General features: G+C 39.2%; 1 protein-coding gene across 1 annotated transcript; it reads left to right on the forward strand.

Moving 5' to 3' along the window:
* The first annotated feature begins 4,679 nt into the window (after nucleotides 1-4,679).
* Nucleotides 4,680-18,809, forward strand: sfrp1a (secreted frizzled-related protein 1a). The gene is made up of 3 exons (XM_026187291.1): nucleotides 4,680-5,384; nucleotides 8,292-8,372; nucleotides 15,615-18,809. Exons 1-3 carry the CDS (start codon nucleotides 4,880-4,882, stop codon nucleotides 15,938-15,940), a joined length of 912 nt encoding a protein of 303 aa, XP_026043076.1. The 5' UTR covers nucleotides 4,680-4,879; the 3' UTR covers nucleotides 15,941-18,809.
* Nucleotides 18,810-19,128: the final 319 nt, after the last annotated feature.

Here is a 19,128-nt window from a genome sequence, read left to right on the forward strand (position 1 = left end):
GTACGGGGTCCTCGAGTCCAGGTAGTTCCAAAGTCGCTGAAACTGATTAACAACCTCCTCTGCTGTTTAACCAACTAGATTAGTGTCCCGGAGGTTTTATTGGTTTGATGGTACACTCTGATTAAAAGATGTTCCTTTAATGTTTCTTTTCTTTTTTAGTAGTGTATAACCTCTGGCAATACAGTATAAAGTTATGCAAAATCTTTATATTACCTTTATATTTACCTTTACCTTTTTATTTAATCCTTCATATAATAACTAAATAAATACATTTTTATTTATATAGCACCTTTCAAGACAGAATCACAAAGTGCTGCACATAAGATTACAAGTCATAAAAAGATTTAAAAAGAGAAAATAAAACAGGCAAAAATTAACCAAAAGCAGTTTTAAAAAGGTGAGTTTTGAGTTGTTTTTTAAAAACAGCTACTGAGTCTGCAGTTCTTAATGTTTGGGGGAGAGAGTTCCACAGTCTAGGGGCCACAGTGGCAAAAGCTCTATCACCCTTAGTCCTCCTCTTAGTATTTTTTAAAGCAAGTAAGCCCTGATCAGATGACCTCAAAGACCTGCTAGGGACATAGGGCTGTAGCAGATCAAAGATGTAGGCTGGTGCCAGTCCGTGCACAGCTCTGTAAGTCAAGATCAGGATCTTAAAATTGACTCTAAATTTAACAGGAAGCCAGTGTAACTGAGATAACAACGGTGTCGCATGTGAGTACTTGGAGGATTTTGTCAAAAGTCATATTTCATATGGAGGATATCTGCATGCATGAGCCAAGTCCTCCAGCAAGACAATCATATTGGATGTTTGGCAGCCCAACAATGCAGTGGTTATCCTCACATTAAGACAGTTCCTGGTTCAAACCTCTTGGAACATTTGCATGTTCTCCTTATGCCTGTGTGGGCTACTCTGAGTACTCTGGCTTCTTCCCACAGTCCCACAAAGAGATGCTTCTTAAGTAACTGGTGATGCTAAATAATGTCATAAATAATTATTCCTTTATGGAGTTAAGAGGAAGAGGCCTGTTTTTTTTACTTCAAACCAAACAGAAGTTGGAAATTATGATGCAGATACTACATGGAGGGATGGCTGTGGCTCTGGAGGAAGAGCAGGTCATCTAATTGTGTGTTGGACCCAGGCAGTAATTATGATCCATCCAACATTAAAAGCCAGAACGTCAGTTTCAGTGATTATTGGGATCATGCACAGACTGATTGCACAGAATCACCAGTCAAATCTGATAGAAACCACTTCATAAACTCTGACTTTGCCCCAAAATATGGTTTAGAAAACTTTTCCCCCCATGCAGGTTATACTTCCACTGCAAATGCACAAAGTTACACAACATTATGACTTCATTAGCAGCTTAGTCAATTCAGTCCCATGTCCATGTTAATTCATGTTATTGTTTTATTGTCTTTGCTTGCAGTATCCTAGCAGACCAGCAGATACAGGATACAGCTGAAACTGGCACGAAACTCTGCTGTTTTGCATATTTTAGAGCAACACGTGGTGTGTATATTTCCAGATTTGGCTGTCGATCAGCTCTTTGGGGGCAGGACAACCACTGTCTTTAGCATTGTGGAATTTCTCCCAATGATTTCTATCCAGAATTCATGCAGTGCCATGTCTCCTCCTTCCAATGTTTCTGATATAATACAGCTCCAAAAATGCAAAGAGCGCTATCCATCTTCGTCAGAAACACTGTAAAGAAAAGGTCATAAATAAGATACGCCACTTTCAGTTCTTGGAAGTCTACACACACACACACACACACACACACACACACACACACACACACACACACACACACACACACACACACACAATCATTCTCCAATCACCGATTGGTGCAGCAATTATGATTTTTCCAAGACAATCTTTCTAAAGCTCTGCTCATGGAAAAGTCAAGCACACCTCATCCATCATAAAGGACTTCTCATGAGACTTTGGGCAAAGCTAAATGAAACCTTGCAGGCCGTTGCTAAATAAAATGATGCCAAATCAAGAAGCTCTCCACTCTCTCCCAGTGTTACCTGACAAAAAGCAGGTGTGCTTGTCTCTCCAAACCTTGACAGTGTTATAATGAAGCTTTTTTTTTTTCAGCGTCCGTCATGCCCCTCATCAGCGCACGGCTGACGTCGTGTTCTGGAGCAGATCCAGTGTTTAGCCAGGGCTCGCTGGTGACAGATGACTCTAAATGAACATATATGTTCATTCTGCCAGGGCCAAAAATGCCCTTTCAAGGCAATACATGCACATTCACCCCCAGATGCAGACTGTGGCTTTAAACCCTGGTGAATATAGATGGATTGGTGGTCTTTAAGAAACTCTGTTCTCCTGCAGGCCTATAAGTCCAAATATTTAGTCTTTCTTGTGTAAGTCACACGCTGTTAAAGCACCAGAGCCTAATGGGCCAAAATGCTCTTGTTTGTAGGACCTTTTTTTTTAGTATCCATTTCTCTGCTCTGTTCTCAAATGGAAAGTCACTGTAGACCTCTCCTCTTGCAGCCTTTCTTTTGTCTCGCTCAGTTTTGTTGGCTTGCTGCTGTGCTGACGGTAGTTTTTAGCAGGCCCGTCACGCTGGATGGGAGGCTTCCCCATGCATTTGAGCAAAGCCAGGTCTCGTCTGGAGAAGAAAAAGAAAACAAGCCTCCTGTCTCCAAAATTTGGAATTTGCTTTAGCAACCACCTATGCACAAACTGTTGTTGGATGCCATCAGCCCATAAAGCAGTCTGTACAGCATCGCCTCAAACACAGCCCTGCTTGTTAAACCTTCACCATTAATTTAAAATGTTAACTGAGGTGTCATCTTTAAAGTGCTTCAGAGAATCACTTGGCCTTCTTTTGAGCACACATCACCACTCTGGCATGCAGATTGCAGCACAGAGGTCTGAGTTAATGGATAATTTAACTCATGAGCAATCTGAAGTTGGATTATTTCTGATTTGATTATAACTCTGAGATGATTTACAGTTTTCTTTCAACATCTTTATTTTTCATTTCAGCTTTTGCACCCAGTAAATCGTGTTTTTTCTTTAAAGTGGTACCATCTGTCACTGTCCATCCATCCTGCACATGATGTACTAAACATTCTGCGTGCTGTTGCAGAACATTTTCTCTTGGCCTCAGTTCAATGAGAGGAAAATGTCTAGGTGAGCGGCGTCTCTTGCAGCAGAGACAGCTGTAAAACACATTTATTCTATAAGTTCAACTAGGCCGTTCCTCTCAAAGGCCTCTGTTTGCTATGTGCACACTTAAAATCAAATTAAATCCTCTGTTTTCTTTTTCCTCTTGCTCTACAAGGTCTGTTAACATCACAATGGAATGTAAATTGACCTCCATTTAAATAGAGGGATTTCACACCTTTGCCCTTATCATTGGATATGGGCAGGCTGGGAGGAGGGAGGAGATGGACACTTGGGGCTCAGCAAATTGACTTTAGCCTCAAGTGTTAAACTGAGCTGGATAAGGAAAGTGTTCCCCAGCAGGTTGCAAGTACAACAAGCACAAACAGAGCAGTATTAAATCATCAGCTCCCCATTTGATAAGTTAATGTACCCAAGAACTCCCAGAGGCAGCTTATCGGGTATTTTCCTTCAGAACCTTTCTCCTGCAGAGATAATTATTATGAATGAAAACACTATTTCCTGTCTTTACTTGGGAGGCTTCTTATCCTCTGTGTCTCGGCGTGTTCCCTGCAGGACATTTTAGAAGCAGTGGAATTAAAAGAAAACCTCTAAATAAGTGTTATTATTATCATTATTATTACTCACTAAGTCTTGGCTCAGACTCTTAAATTCAAAATCCTCAAAGAAACTTCAACCTTCAAGGAAATAAAGTGATATAAAGTAAGAATAAAGTGATATAAAGTAATAATAATAATAATGTTATTTTTTACTGAGTGTTTTGCTGAGTTTTTGCTGAGTCAAAGATGACACCCAAAACTGTCATGTTTCTTCAATAAAGTTATAAAAGTCGATTTTTTTTTATTTGTCTATCATATTTTCTGAACCAAATAATGTGTGCATCAGGCAGGCATTACAGTGGATATGCTTTAGGAGATGATCTGGGTTTGTGCTCCATTATATGGAAGAACATAAATTGCCAAAAGAATAAATGAGTTAAAAAGAATACAACAATGAATACGTAAATATGTACAGGTGTAAAAATGAAAGGAAAATAACAATAGATGAAAATAAAAGAAAGGAAATGCATTTGGAGTTGTTTCTGCGTTTAGGCTGTTTCAGGCCTCCGTACAGTAACAGCTGATGGCAACAAGCTTATAGAGCTGCTTTATTTAATATGAATGAAATCAGGATTTCCTCACATTCGGGGATGCGAGGGGCTCGTGTTGTTCCCTGCACCACGTTCTTGTTACAGGCATAAAACAAACCCAGTGTCACACTTTAAAGCTGTGCAACTTCTAATCGAGCTTATTCCTACACCCCAGTCAGTCTGAAAGTATTCCCAGTTTATGCGCACATATCCAAATATATTTATTATTATTATTACTTTATATCGACAAATGAAGCGCAAAGGGAACGCTGGGGAGTCCCCGGAGAGTTTTTACACACGCGGTCATTAAGCGCTTTGACTGACAGCCGAGTGCCAAAAGGCGCAGACGCGCTCCGATTGGTCAGAGCGCACTTTACAACCCCCTCTTGTTTCCGAGCACCGCACAGTCTCAGCGCATTACCTCCCCAAACTCTCGCAGGAGCCGCACGCAGCCCAGCAGCGGGACTACAGCCAGAGGAGATAGTGGACTTATTGCAGAGCGCCTTTCTCCTGCGTCGCTGTCGCTGTGCGTTTCTTCATGAACTGAGTGTTGCCTGGCACTCCGGTTAGCAATCATTCAGTGGCTGCAAAGACACATCATGAGCTCTACTTGTGAGTGCTTCTGCAGGATGTTCCGGCTGCTGGTGACGGTGGCACTCCTGTCAGGGTGCAGGGCGTCAGAGTACGAGTACTTGCCCTGGAATACGCCCGTCTACGGCAAGTCGCCCCAGTGCGTGGACATTCCGGACGACCTGCGGCTCTGTCACAACGTGGGCTACAACCGGATGATGCTGCCCAACCTGCTGGAGCACGAGACCATGGCCGAGGTGAAGCAGCAGGCCAGCAGCTGGGTGCCTCTGGTGCACAAGAACTGCCACCCGGACACGCAGGTCTTCCTGTGCTCGCTCTTTGCTCCCGTGTGCCTGGAGCGGCCGATCTACCCGTGCCGCTGGATGTGCGAGGCCGTGAGGGACGGCTGCGCCCCCATCATGGAGGCCTTCGGCTTCCCCTGGCCGGAGATGCTCACCTGTGACAAGTTTCCCGAAGGTGAAGTGTGCATTGCCATGACGACACCCAACGCCACGGAGGTTACAAAACCCACAGGTAACTCACCTAACAGCAACTTCAAAAGGTCAAACACACACACACAGACACACACACACTGTATATTTGTGAATAAATGTTTGACAAGGAAATATGCAAATTAATAGCTGAATATTTCCTGGGCATAAACCTGCCATTTAAAAGGTTTATTAACATGTTGTCTATATGATGTATATTTTTATTTATTTATTTATTTATTTATTTATTTATTTTTGTTAAATAAACAAACTTTCTCAAGGTGAAATTTAAATGTAGAAATTTGAAGTCAAACTTCAATATAAAGTTGAAAACCTTTTAAGAGAATTATACTTTTTATATATATATTTATATATTCTGTATAAATAATATATTACCCCTGCAACCCTGATAAGGAAAAGCGGAAGAGGACGGATGTTTAAATAAAGAGTTCAGGTGAGGGGTTTATATTAAAAAATTTTAAAGGCATTCCCTTAAAATTCCAGTGAAAGAAAACAATCTTCAAGTTGTCTCATAAGGAAGAAGTTGAAAACGAGATATTTTGCAGTGTAGCTTGATGAATAAATATTCATTCTTTGAATCAGTTCCAATTTCTTAATATAGTATTAACTACCTAACCCTGACTAACTTGCTCACTTAGAAAACAAACAGCCAGCACTTTTGCCACCGTGTAAAAGACGACACCCGTGCAGTTAAATGGGCATGCAACTGTTGTTTCAGGGGTGAAAAGTGTGTTTGCAGATGCAAATCCGAGCACAAACAAAGCAAATGCGACCTTTTGGGGGAGCAAATTCAGCCATGAAAACCTGGATTTGATCCTGTTTTAACACCCACCACCCCTCATGTTTTTTAAAGAAAGTCTATCACGTTTACGTTTTCCTTTCACTCTATAATCCCCTGGCTTTAATGTGCAGGTGAAGTTGCTTGCTATTGACAACGAGTGATGTTGTAATATTGCAAAAGCTCAAACAGATGTTAGTCATTTATTTCAAGGTGTTCGCTGAGCTGGAGGACAATGCTGGGAGGAAGTCAAGCAGCAAAAAAACAAAGAATAAAAAGGTTGGAGGAAAAAAATGTGAATACCTTAATATATTTAAGCCCTGTGCTCTGGCAAATGTTGTGCATCTGATGAAAAGATGGAGATCTGGAAAATCGGCGTCCAAGTTGACGTCGGGAGGGCGGTTTGTAAACAGAGCTTCCAAGGACATTCTTTTACCCCTATCATCTATCACTAATGGGTGCTTTGGTGCAGATTCCCCAAGACGCTGCATCAGCAAATGGGGTTGTAGAGGGCAATAGCATTAGTCCAGCAAAACTGTCTTCCAGCACTAACCTCTGCAAGCCAAGTTGAGAAATGCCAGAGAAGCCCATAAAAATCGCAGAAAATAACAATTCTCTGGATGATAAAGCTGAGAGCAAGGCTGCAGTGCCAGGTTCTCTATCGGTTGCTCAGGCGAGGTGAGGTGTACGCCGAGGGGTGGGGGTGGAGGGACTACAACTGCCTCATTCACTTGAACCATAAAGTTAAAGGGGTGGGGCCTCTACTTATATTTCAATCTAAAGCCCCTTACTGAACATGTTGGCCATAAATGGAGGGACTGTGGATCTTCCTGCGATAACACAGAGCTCACTGTATCTTTGGGGGAGAAGGGACGTGTTTGTGAGTGTGTGTTTTGTCGGGGGGGGGGTTGTTGCTGACTGACATAGTGGTATGGATGGAGGCCTGTTTTTCTGAAAAAGACTCCTTTTTCAAGGTAAAACGAAGGGACCACACAGAGCTCCATGCTCTCCAGACTTCACCTGTTATCATTTGTCAGCACTGGGGTTAAATAAAGCCAGCCTGTTCCCACAGGTCGGCTGAAGCTCGGCTACTCAGAGTTTTGTTTTCTGGAGAGTCTCTCAGTATCTGATCTTCAGGGTGATAAACATTAACAGAGGCAAGCTAATCTCCTCAGCTGTTAATGATTGTTAATAGAGGCCAGCTAACAGTGCTTGAATACTGCAGCATAGGGACCCGTGATAAGTGATTTAAAGATGAACCAGGCGCTCAGAGGCAAAGGGACCCAGTGACTCTGTAAACATTGTCTGTTTTCACAAGCTCTTCACACCCGAGCGATGCTTTCACAAGCATTCGTTAAACACATGTAAATGGACAACTGGAAGAGAGTAGAGTGCTGTTACCTTCCCCTTTGGTTGATCGATCCAGGCCCACAGTGGGACACCGCAGTGTAGTCGGGGTTAATGTTGCAAGGACGCTGCGATCGCAATGCAGGTCCAAGTTTGTTTGGAAGGTCGGCTCAGCTGTTTGGCATGAAACGATCGTTTGTGGTATTCAAAAGAATTGAAAAATTGTGTCAGTAAAAAGTTCGCAGATATGCCTCAACTGAGTTACTTTTTGGCAAAAACACTTTTTGGCTCTTTTGGGATTTTTGTCTTTGAGCTGGCTATTATACACCTCTACACCCTTTTTAAACTCTGGAATCTCAGAACATTCTTTTAAGGTTGAATTGAATATCTTTACCATTTATTCCTTCCATATTTCTAATACTTTTTTAAAGGTGTATAGATGAGTGTTGAGCAGATGCATTTTGAAAACTGCCTTAGTGTAGCAAAAAGTAAAGAAGAGCGGCTCTTAGTTACAGCTGGCTATAAAAGCTTTAGGCATTCCTCACTGACATCAGGTCATCAGAGTGTACAAAACCCAAGGGAGTAGGTGACTGACTACTGACAGTAAACAGGATCTGTGCATCCTCAGAGATGTTAAGATGCGTAGAAGTCTGCAGGATAACTGACTGAAGTTGAATATGAGCACTCCTGACCTGGTCACCAAACGGGCAACATAAATTCCATTTGACATTTTGTCTTCTATTTGCACCGATTTCTTGTCCAATTGTTTCTTTGTTTTTTTTGTGTGTGTGTTTTCATCCACAGGTTACTCTCCCATCTGCCCTCCATGTGACAACGAAATGAAAACAGACACCATTCTTGAGCACATGTGTGCCAGCGAGTTTGGTAAGCGGCGTCCCAACACCCACAAAACACAGACAGTTGGATGCACTGCATAAAATCAAAAGAACTCTTTACTGTATTTCCCATCTTCAAAGTTCATAAAGTTTTATAAAGTGTGCAACTTTTATTTTTCCCCCATAGTACACTGTGTCCTGGCGGTACTTGGTCATATTTGGCAGTTCAATTTAATGTGACGTTTTATCTCTTGGTTAGATATACTATCCCTGTCTGGTCTGGTGGACCATGATGTTCTGTGACTAATGAATTGGGGTCATTGAAGTCTTTAAGTGGCAGATCTTTGCAGTTGTAAACTGGGATGTTTGTTCTGTTGTCTGGGCTGACTGATGTTACAGATTACCTTCTTCATATCCTAAATGGAAAAAAAAGTTAATGATAAACCATCTCCAAAAACAATTCTTAAATGCTAATACCATTTCTTCATGGAAAAAGATAAGAATTTGTTTCTCATTGTGTTGACATTGGGTATTTGACTTGTGTTAATATTCTGCAACTGTTATCTTGTAATATAACGAGCCGAGGTAGCTGTTCTAGTGAACTGGTTCTATGGTAATAAAATCTAACTGAGCTGGAAGGTCTTTGAGTGAAATAGTTCATACATCTAAGCTAATATAGGCTAATAAATATTCTATTTAATACGTGGTATCACTTTCAACAAGAAATTTCCACTCAGAAGCACAACTAATATCCTGGTTAGCATTCAAGAGTGATAGGTGTTCTGAAAACTTGCTCTCCAACATTTGTCTGTTTGTTTGTTTTGTTTTTTTTAATAGAATTTTAGCGTTCTATTCATCTATAGCTTTTTCTCAAACTGTTATTTTAAATCTACAAATGGTCAACTGGAAGGGTAGGCTAACAAGAACCATTAGCAAGCTTAATTGCTGTAGTTGTAAAACTCCAGTGCACAGGCCACAACTTAATACAATGCAGGAAACCCTGCTGGGTTATTGTTGGAGAATTGAAACACAGAATTATTGGGTAAATGAGAATTAACACACGTAATTATTTGCTACATGCAAGGCATTGGATTTTATTCAGATGTTAAAAAAAATGCTCGTGTTTACTTTAGTGTTAGCTTTATGGATTTAAAATTTTTAGTTCAGGTTGTTAGGTGATTTCCCAAATACAAACCTGTTTCCAACAAAAATGGGACGCTCCTTAAATGTCATTCCTAGTAGTGCATGGGTTTTTTATGTTTTTTTCCATAAACATGAAGTGAGTAGAAGCCTGATTGGTATCACCGTTTTTGGTCAGAATAAGATCTGAGTGAAAACAGAATGCAGAGAATTACTAGCTAGTTTCAACTTGCATTTATGGACACAGTGACGGACTGTGTTTCCTTACAAAGGTTTTCAGAAATGAGCCTGTGTGGTGATTTCTGCCAGAGAACTTGCTGTTTTAAATGCATTGCTTCTCGAGGATCTAAAATTCACGGCTATTCTCAACTGAATGGCTGACGAATAGCTCAACTGCCAATTTTTGGCCTTGTTTATTGGGGTTCTTCTAGATACTTTTAATCTTTCAATCATATTGCATACCAAAGATATGAAACCTCCAAATGTTTCACAATGTTAGGTTGAGAAAATTTTAAATTGTGGAGCTATTTTTCCCATGAATCTAATCTTTTAAGGGAGAAGTACTCTCCGTCTTCCCATCTGAATTTCAAGAAACCCATTCTGGGATGTTCTTTCTTACGCCAACTGAATCTAGTATTGACAGTTAAGTCAGTGTCTCATGTTCCACCTTGAGGGTTCTTTGCCATTACACAACTTTTCCAGTCTTTCGTTGACCTTTTCTCAACTTTGTAAAACATGTTTCCTGCTGAAAGACAACACAATTTCTTATTTTCTGCAGTTAATATGTCAACTTTTTACTTTAAGAGTAGTTGTAAGATCAAAAGCTTGGTGATGATCAGAAGATCAGTTTTAGAAGGATGTTGTTCATTTTGAAAGGCCATTCTTCAGCTCTGCAGTCATGTTCTGAGGTCGTACCAGAAATGTTCTTTTGGAACATTATCAAATCTAAAGACATATTCTGAAGGGGATTTGGAAGTGGGTTTTGAACACGTCAGAGCCTATTTGGAAATATTAAGAGATGGCTCAGAATCTGCTGCAGCCAGCTTCACACATTCTTTTCATTAGAGGATCCTCAGTCCAACTTGAATGGAAAACAACATTAAAAAAAAACAGGAAGGAAGGACGATCTTAAGCTGAGTAGGGCACTTGTTTTAATTGTGGAAATTTGGAGGTCTTACATGAGGAATCCAGTATAAACCATATGTACTTAAAAAAAGGAAATTGAAAGCTTTGAGTTCAATTAATAACACAAACACAGATTGAACTGCAGACATGAGAACGTTCAGAAATAATACACACATGATGCACACAAGATGCAAGTTGTTCTACTTTCATCTTTTATTCACCAAAGCTTGTGGCAGCACGAATTCCAGGTGCCAGGCTAAGCAAACATAGACTGGACGCACATTGAAAACACACATTCTTCCAGTTCTCAAGAAAAAGTTTAAAGTTACATTTGTTTAACAAATTGCATCGGTGTTTATGCTGCGGTGATGAGACTTGCCCCTTTGAGTCTGCGTCCCGGTTTGCCAAGGGAGCGGGCTGCATTATTGGCTTGTTTCATCTTGGATGAAGACAGATGTTGTTTTGCTTGCTTGTCATAAGTCACCTAACCAGCTGACATATGAGGATACACAGACAGATTTAGTGTCAGGCTGAGGATGAGACCTTGTTGCTTGTGTTCACCCTGCGAGGGAGGGACATAGTCTGGAATGCAACAAACTTCTCTATTGCTTCAGTATGGCTCGATTGTGGCGGGTAAACGACTAATGCGTAGCCTGACACGACACAGCGCTGCAGCTTGCCAAAGATTTGTTTGTTAATTTTTTTTTTCAGCAGACCGACGGAATTCAGTTTTGGTCTGGAGAGAAATGCTATAAATACATCCAACAGCAGCTAAACAGCAGAAGCTAAACATGAGTTAATGCCTTGTCTTGAGCAAAAAGGAAAATGTGCAGATGGAAATATCCCACGCTTTAATCATTATGTGTTTTATCCCACAAGGTCATCCCGATATCTTTCTTGAGTTCCAAAAAAAATATTTGGACAGTAAACTTTAACAAGGCAGCATCTTAAATCCAAGCCTGTTTTGTTTGGAGAAGACTGCAAAAATAGATGTGATGGATTTCTTTGCTTTTCTCAGTGGAACACAGGGATGGAAAACCATAGAGGGGCTTGAGGGATGAACCAGAGACTGAAGCCTTTGTTAATCTGCGTGGACCAATCATGTGTTCATTAAAAAAAAAAAAAAAAACTCAACCTAGCAGTGAATTAGAATTTTTGTCCATCTCATTTACTTGAAGCTGCAAAATGAAAGATGCCAAAAATAGTGTCTATCATGCATTGCACTGCAGTGCTTCCCAGCATTTAAATTGAGCATGTTTGATTTTTCCATGTGGTTTGATAAAAGTGGAGAATTCTGTGGTGAAACTTTTGACTTGTGTCCCCTGGATGTGGAGTTTTTCTGGCACAGGAGGAAGGATGGCTGTAAGTTGTGTGTTGTTGAGCTAATGCATCAGAGTTAGAAGAACGAGTAACAGGTTTCCCTGGTGAGGACAAATATCGCTTATTTCCCTGAAATCCTCATGATTAATATAGCTGTTGGGCATGTATTTATGCACACACGTCCTATTTGCCGCACTCAGCTGTAAATGATTTCAAACATCATCACAACATCAGCTTTTTCTTCCCACTGCAATTTTTCTCCGTGCTTAAGGTTTTATGGTACCTCATTGTCCCAAAACCTCCAGAAGCCCTTCAATTAAATCTCCTCGGCTTCCAACTGTTCACTTTGTCCTTTTCCGAATTGCTCCCTCCCTTTGCTGATGTGATAAACAACAGGGCATTCCTGTGCTGGATGACTGTTCAGTCTAGCTTGGACCACTTGCCATTATTGTGAATGAGGAGCACTGCTCGCCCTCCTGCTGGGTTTATGACACGTTGGGCACTTAAGGATCCCATTAATACATCTGACCCAGCAGAGGTAATCGAGTCAGGTTTCAGAGACAACATCACAAAAAGAAATCTTACAATAGAAGTCATTTTATTTTAGTGTGCTGGCATGCGTAAAAGCATCCAAATCGCTGACAGTATATCTTCCTTTTAACTTTTGTACTGTAACAAAGGTGCAGCATGCACATATATTTGATTCCACTGAAGACGTTCCCATTTTATTTAAAGAATCGTCTATTTTTGACTCCTAAAAATGAAAACCCTTGTTATAAGCTGCATATATGTACTAGTTCTGACCTTTTGGGGGTTTTTTTACACTGTAAAACTGGTGGGTTAATACCTTGACACTGGAGTAGGAAAATAATTAGTGACAGTAACTTTAATCTCTTAACATCCAACTAATTGACAGTGGACTTTTACCCAAAAGTCTTACTCAAATAAATATCTTGTCACAGGAAAACTGTAAGGCCCAAATGCATCTAAGAGCATTGTTTGATCTTCTGATCCAGGAAGGGCTTCTGAAAACACGGTCACGTCAGTGTGAACATATTCATAGCTGTTTTACAGTTAATATGCTAATGTTATAGGTTATGACATAAGAATTAAGTGGGCAGATTTGAGAAATGCTTTCTCACAGAAAGGCTATCTTCTCTTTTCTTTTCTTTCTTTTGCTCACTGTATAAGATGAATTTATTTTTTTGTTTGGTAACTTTAAAAATTGAAAATATTTTAAAAACTAATGTAGGAAGAAACACAAACAAGGGCAGTTTCACTGACCATGAGAAAAGAAACACTGTTGTCAGTTATTTGATCATTTGAACGTCTTATTGTATTCTGCTGCTGAAGAGATTAAGCCCTCAAACAACGCGAGGTGCAAAGAAAGTTCAGGGCGTTAAAGGATTATCGAGGTTGGAGGATTTATCAAGATGAAGTCCTTTCAGTGGTGGGCCAGACCTTTTCTTTTATTACACACTAATTATGACCGCTGCATTTTGACTTCTCTGAACACTAAGCCCCCTCACAGAGACTGTTTGACGGGGGATAAGTCTTAATCCGTACCATGTGCACTGTTAATACAGGGGGAGGCTCTTTATTTATTTATTTTTCAACACTTTAATTAGCAATTAGCAATACGAGTGCAACTGGAGAGCAAGGATCCAGTACAGGTTTTTCTGTCTACTATAATTCTGTAAAAAAGCAAGTGATCTGGTGTTTAAAATCGTGGAGAAAATTAGATTGAAGCCTAAGTTTGTTCTCTTCTTACTGGAGTGGGGAAATGCTTGGTCAGGCTGTTCCGCTACTGAAGGTCACAAGGCTTTATTCCCAGCTTGATCGTGATTTATCCTGACACAAATGTCAGTTAAGTCAGACATAATGCACCTAGATATACTATATGACAGGTCATAATGTGTGTGTGTGTGTGTGTGTGTGTGTGTGTGTGTGTGTGTGTGTGTGTGTGTGTGTGTGTGTGGGGAGGGGGGGGGGGGGGGTAATGGACATTTGGACCACCAAAGTCCAACTCGTGCTCTGTTTCAGAGGAAACTTAGAGATTAGAAGGTTAAATAGAGTTTAGTGAAAGATCAGGGGTATTTTGGTCAATCTGAAAAACATACTTGGACTTAAATGAAGGTGAAAAAAAATTATATTGCATTGCTAATTGTGATAAAGATATATGCTTTGTCTATATTTACACCTTAACCTCGTAACATCCGCCAGGTCACTAGTGATGTGTTTGTGATGCGCAGGTAAGAGGCTGGATTTTAAGGGAACATTTAGTTTCTGAAACATTGGTTGTTCACCATGTGGCTAAAATATAGCCTAACCCTAACCCTATGTGGTTCACTATTGACAAGCTGGAAGCCCAGCGCAGTATTCCTGAGAATTTATTTGTGCTTTGTTTGTTTGTTTGTTATGTCGTGAAAAGCAGAAAAATTAAGTGGCTTTGTCCATAATTGGATTTGGTCTTTGAACATCAGAAGTCACTGAAAAAACATACCGCATTATTTATTAGTATTAGGCTAAACCCCAGAATTAAGAGGATCATGGATAAGTTCTTTTGCATGAACAGGATTTGCAACAATGCACTGTTTGTGGGAAAATGAGTTTCAGTCTATGTTAATTAAATTACTTATGTATTATTAATAAACGGTGATCCAATTTTTAATCAAACATGAGTAAACAGCAAATTGTATAAGGCGGTATCTTGGCTAGCTATTCGTCATTAATCCATGTTATTGTGCAATACTGTTGACCTGAGCCACCAATAGTATTAAGATTATGAATGTACTTTGATTGTGTATGCATTCTGAAATAAAACACACATTTTTGTGCTTTAGCAGTCGTGCGCTTCACACGACTTTTTAACCTCATTCTTACTGATTATTCCCATTATTAGACTTACTGCCACACTGTTCAATAGTTGATTTGAATAATGGGCCCATGATGTACATAGACCACTTTTACTTAGCAAGTATGTTATAAGTGCTACTACTAAAATAAACATTGCTACTTTGGCAATGTTAAGAGTGTGGTAATGTACTTCATATTGTATTAAGTATGGCAGCGATTGAGACTATAACTGATTCAACAAGAGTTTTTTATTAATGTCAAATAAAAAGTATTTTCCCATATACTTCTATACAACAGGAAGTCATGTTTTGCAAATTGAAAATGCAAGTTTAAAGCACCAAAAACATTCTCTTAAAGTTTAATATTACACTCATTCTATCATTGTACTGTAAAGAGTACAATGATATATTTTTTTATGGGTTTGATTCCTTGAATTTTAATGGTTCTCATTTGGAAAAATTAGTTGTGTATATGAGGTAAAAATGATTAAGAATCATCTGTAAAGGATGGGGAACCATAGTGGCATGTTTCCTTATATCTGATCTATTATATCTATATCTATTATTGTGTTATTGTTTTATTTATATTTTGATATTGCTAGGGATGATGCAATGATCGGGGACCATTCTTAATTTCGTTGTTCTCATGAGATTGACAATAAAGTTTCTGATTCTGATTCTGATTCTGATCACGGGAGACTGACCTGCCTAATATCCTTCATGATGATTAATTTTACTAGTGCACTACACTACCAGGAGCTGTCAGACGCAGCACTGTACAACACGTTGAGTTCAAAATGACATTCACATTTTAGAGTAAACTCATCTTTCTGTTGTTCCTCCGCCCACAGCTTTCAAGGCCAAGATCAAGGAGGTAAAGCGAGAAAACACGGACCGTAAGGTGATCCTGCAGAAGAAGAAGAAGATGTTGAAACCGGGAAACCTGAAGAAGAAGGACACAAAGAAGTTAGTGTTGTACTTGAAGAATGGTGCTGACTGCCCCTGCCAGCAGCTGGACAACTTGGGAAACCAGTATCTAATCATGGGCCGCAAGGTTGATAAGCAGTACCTCCTCACAGGCATCCACAAGTGGAACAAGTCCAGCAGAGAGTTCAAAAATGCCATCAAGAAAATGAAGACCTACAAATGTCCCGTATTTGAGAATGTTTTCAAATAATGTGACCTACCCCTTCATCACTGGTTGCATCTCATCATACATATGAACTTGCACAAGCATTCACAAACTTTCTGTTGTTCTCTTAATATATCTTTATGTCTTTGTACATTTGCAGATAGCCGATACTGTGGACTGTCTGTCGTGTTATGTTGAAGATGTGACGACAGGGTTGGGTTTTCTTTTTTTCCCCGCTTCAACTTAAAAGGACATTGTAGTAAAAGCCCTACCTTGCTGAAATCATTTCCAGTATATAGATACTTCATTCACATGCTTTCTCAAAAGGTCTGTGGATTTGTTGTGCATTTTTGGGAAAATATACATACTTCTTTTTTTTTTTTGCTAGCAATTAGAGGAGATGTCTAACACCACTTTCCAAGAATGTGTTTTTGTGTGTGTAAATTTGAAGCTAAAGCCAGTAAACTGTTAGCTTACCCTTTTTTTCTGAAAAAGGAAGAAGAAAAAGTGTTAGCTCAGCAAGAAGGAAACTGCTAGCTTGTCTCTGTCTAAACCTTTTAATAAAAGAAAGCATAAACTGTCATTTTACATTGAGTTTTCTGTGTATTACAAATAAAATGTATTATTTTAAACAGGGGTAGAGTCAAGCTAGCTGTTCCCTTTTACTTTAAGGCTTTGTATTAATGTAGGCTAACAATCTGCTGGCTAACTGTTATAAATACATCCAACAGCCTTTTATAAAATGGCTCTTTCTGATCATAAAGAAACTCTTAAAATCAGTGTATTTTAAACTTTAAAAGCCAATAAAGGTTTGTTGTAGAATAACTTATTGACAGAAGTCTGAATATGCTGCCATGATTATTCTGTCTAACTGAAGACTGCACTATCAGCAGTTATGAACATTTCTCTGAAGCTCATTCATTTCATCATTAAACATTGTTGTTTGAAATCCATAAGAGAAGCATTAACACCAATCACAGAGTAATTTGTAAGCCTGGGTGGCAGATTACTTGATTTTGCCTTTTTTAAATATTTCTTTTTATGTTGGTATACGTTTAGTCTGCAGTATTCATTATTCTTTGGTCATGGAATACGCCTTGTAGTCGTACAGTTTTGCAAAACTTATCAAAGAGCAAGTATTGGCAATTCTGTTTTTCTCGTTTGTTCTGCTCATGTTTCATTTTCAGCACTCTATTATTGCAAATTGGAATGTCAGCAGTACATTGTTGCCTATTACATGTACATACAAATTTTACATAAATGTATAAAAAAAAAAAAAAAACTAAATGTGTTGCCGAGATTATTTTCTTGATTGTTTTTTGTCATTCATTTTCTTTCTGGTGGTTGGACCAAAACTTGGTTCAGTAAAATATCTTTAAAATTGAAATTCTTGGTTTCACGTTGTTACTAAAATATGAATACTGACATTCCTCCAGTGTTATCATCCAGTGAAAGATTTAGGTTAAATTTGTTTAAAATTTGAGTCTCTCAAGAAACAGATTATTTAAATCGCATTGCCACCCCAGCCAAGTTGGCTAAGTAGTTATTAAGTGAAATTAACAGGTAACCTTTTTGTATTTTCAGATAGATTTTCTTTCTTCTTACAGAAAAGTTGCTGTCTATCATGCAAACTAGAGGTGACTAAGGCAATCTGCTAGTGACAAAAGCAATCACAAAAAGGGCTAAGATGAAGCACCTTTTTTGTAACTATTTCACCTAGCAACAACCAGCAGCCAGTTGGGAAATACAGTTTTTTTTTTTCAAAATGACCAGAAGCTGTATTATATCTAACATGTCAGCCAACTCACAAGCAATGTGCACATGACATCATGCACAGCGTCTATAGTGAATTTGTTAAGTGAGTTACAATCGTAAAAAAAAAGAGAGCATATGAAAGACTGGCAGTGGAGACAGCAGAGCCGTATTTGCTATCGAATGAAATTTCACGGACTCAAAGATGTTGTAATTCTTGCTTAAAGCACCTCTTGCATGGAACGTATGTGTAAAATTACTGTGTTACAGCCTTCTAGTTTCAGTTATTTAGGTAATCCAATTATGATACAGTAACTGATGAGTAACGAACCTGCTGGGGCAAAGTAGACAGTCTTGTTTTTGTCCCCAGTGACAGCTTCATACATTGCAAAATGCTTTTATATAATACCAAATAGAACACTGTCAGTCATACCACTAAGTGAAGTGTAAATAAATATAACCAAAGTCTGAGTGAAAATCTAAAATATTGGGAAAAAAATTACTTTCTCAAAGCTACATCTTTACTACATGTAAACACTTGTTGTTTTTAAAACTTTCTTTCAGATACACAACAGTCTCATATCTTTATGTAAGATGTTATTTTGCTCTTTGTACACGATGTGTGACACTGCCAGAACAACTGGCTTCTGCCTTGACATGTCAAACAGGGCCGTGTCAATCTAACATTTGCATGCTTTATGGAAAGATAAAGCATCGCGTTGCCAGATCTCCATGCCAGAGGATCTCTGACGCATGCATGTTTTTACTCCCACCACTTCTCCAGTGATGTTAAACTCTTGTCTGGGTGGCTTTGAATCCAGGTTTATTGTGGTTTCATGGGCTGTTGGTGCGTTGGTATGTTGAGTGTAAATGCCAGTCCCGAGTTATGCATCATTAAAAGCTCATGTTGATGGTGAACTGTAATGCTTTCTTAACCAAAGGGCAGCACTGTCTAATCAAGTGTCTGTAGTTGAACAGCTATGACTTTCTAATGCAAGAGTCACAGAAGCTGCCCCCAAGATAAGCAGTAGATCTCAGCAGCCCATTGATAAATATTTTAATATAAATGCTTTTCAGAATTGAAATTCATCGTGTCAGTACAACATGTATAAACTGCAAAACATGAAACCATTCTGTTAATAAAAACGCTTGTTAAAAACAAGGCGGTATCAAACAGACCAGTGTCTTGCCCATCTGGTTTCAGCAATGGCTTTGGTAGTGGAAAATATATCTCAGATGTTGACTTTGCTTTCTAATCATCACTTCAGCTGCCTTCAAAAGAGCGCCAGAAAACTAGGGGCCAAAATGCAGCTTTGTCCTATTAAGAGATGATCTGCAAAAAATATCCTGTTGGATTCATCCTTTTACTGAAAACCTCAAATTGACAAAGCTGATGAAGTATTATTTTGATTTGTTCCACGTCACAGTCAGGCACTGTATTTATTTATCCCTCCAGTATTAATACCGCACACTTGATTTCA

This window comes from Astatotilapia calliptera, chromosome 12, assembly GCF_900246225.1.
Source record: "Astatotilapia calliptera chromosome 12, fAstCal1.2, whole genome shotgun sequence".
In the NCBI taxonomy this organism is placed as follows: Eukaryota; Metazoa; Chordata; class Actinopteri; order Cichliformes; family Cichlidae; genus Astatotilapia; species Astatotilapia calliptera.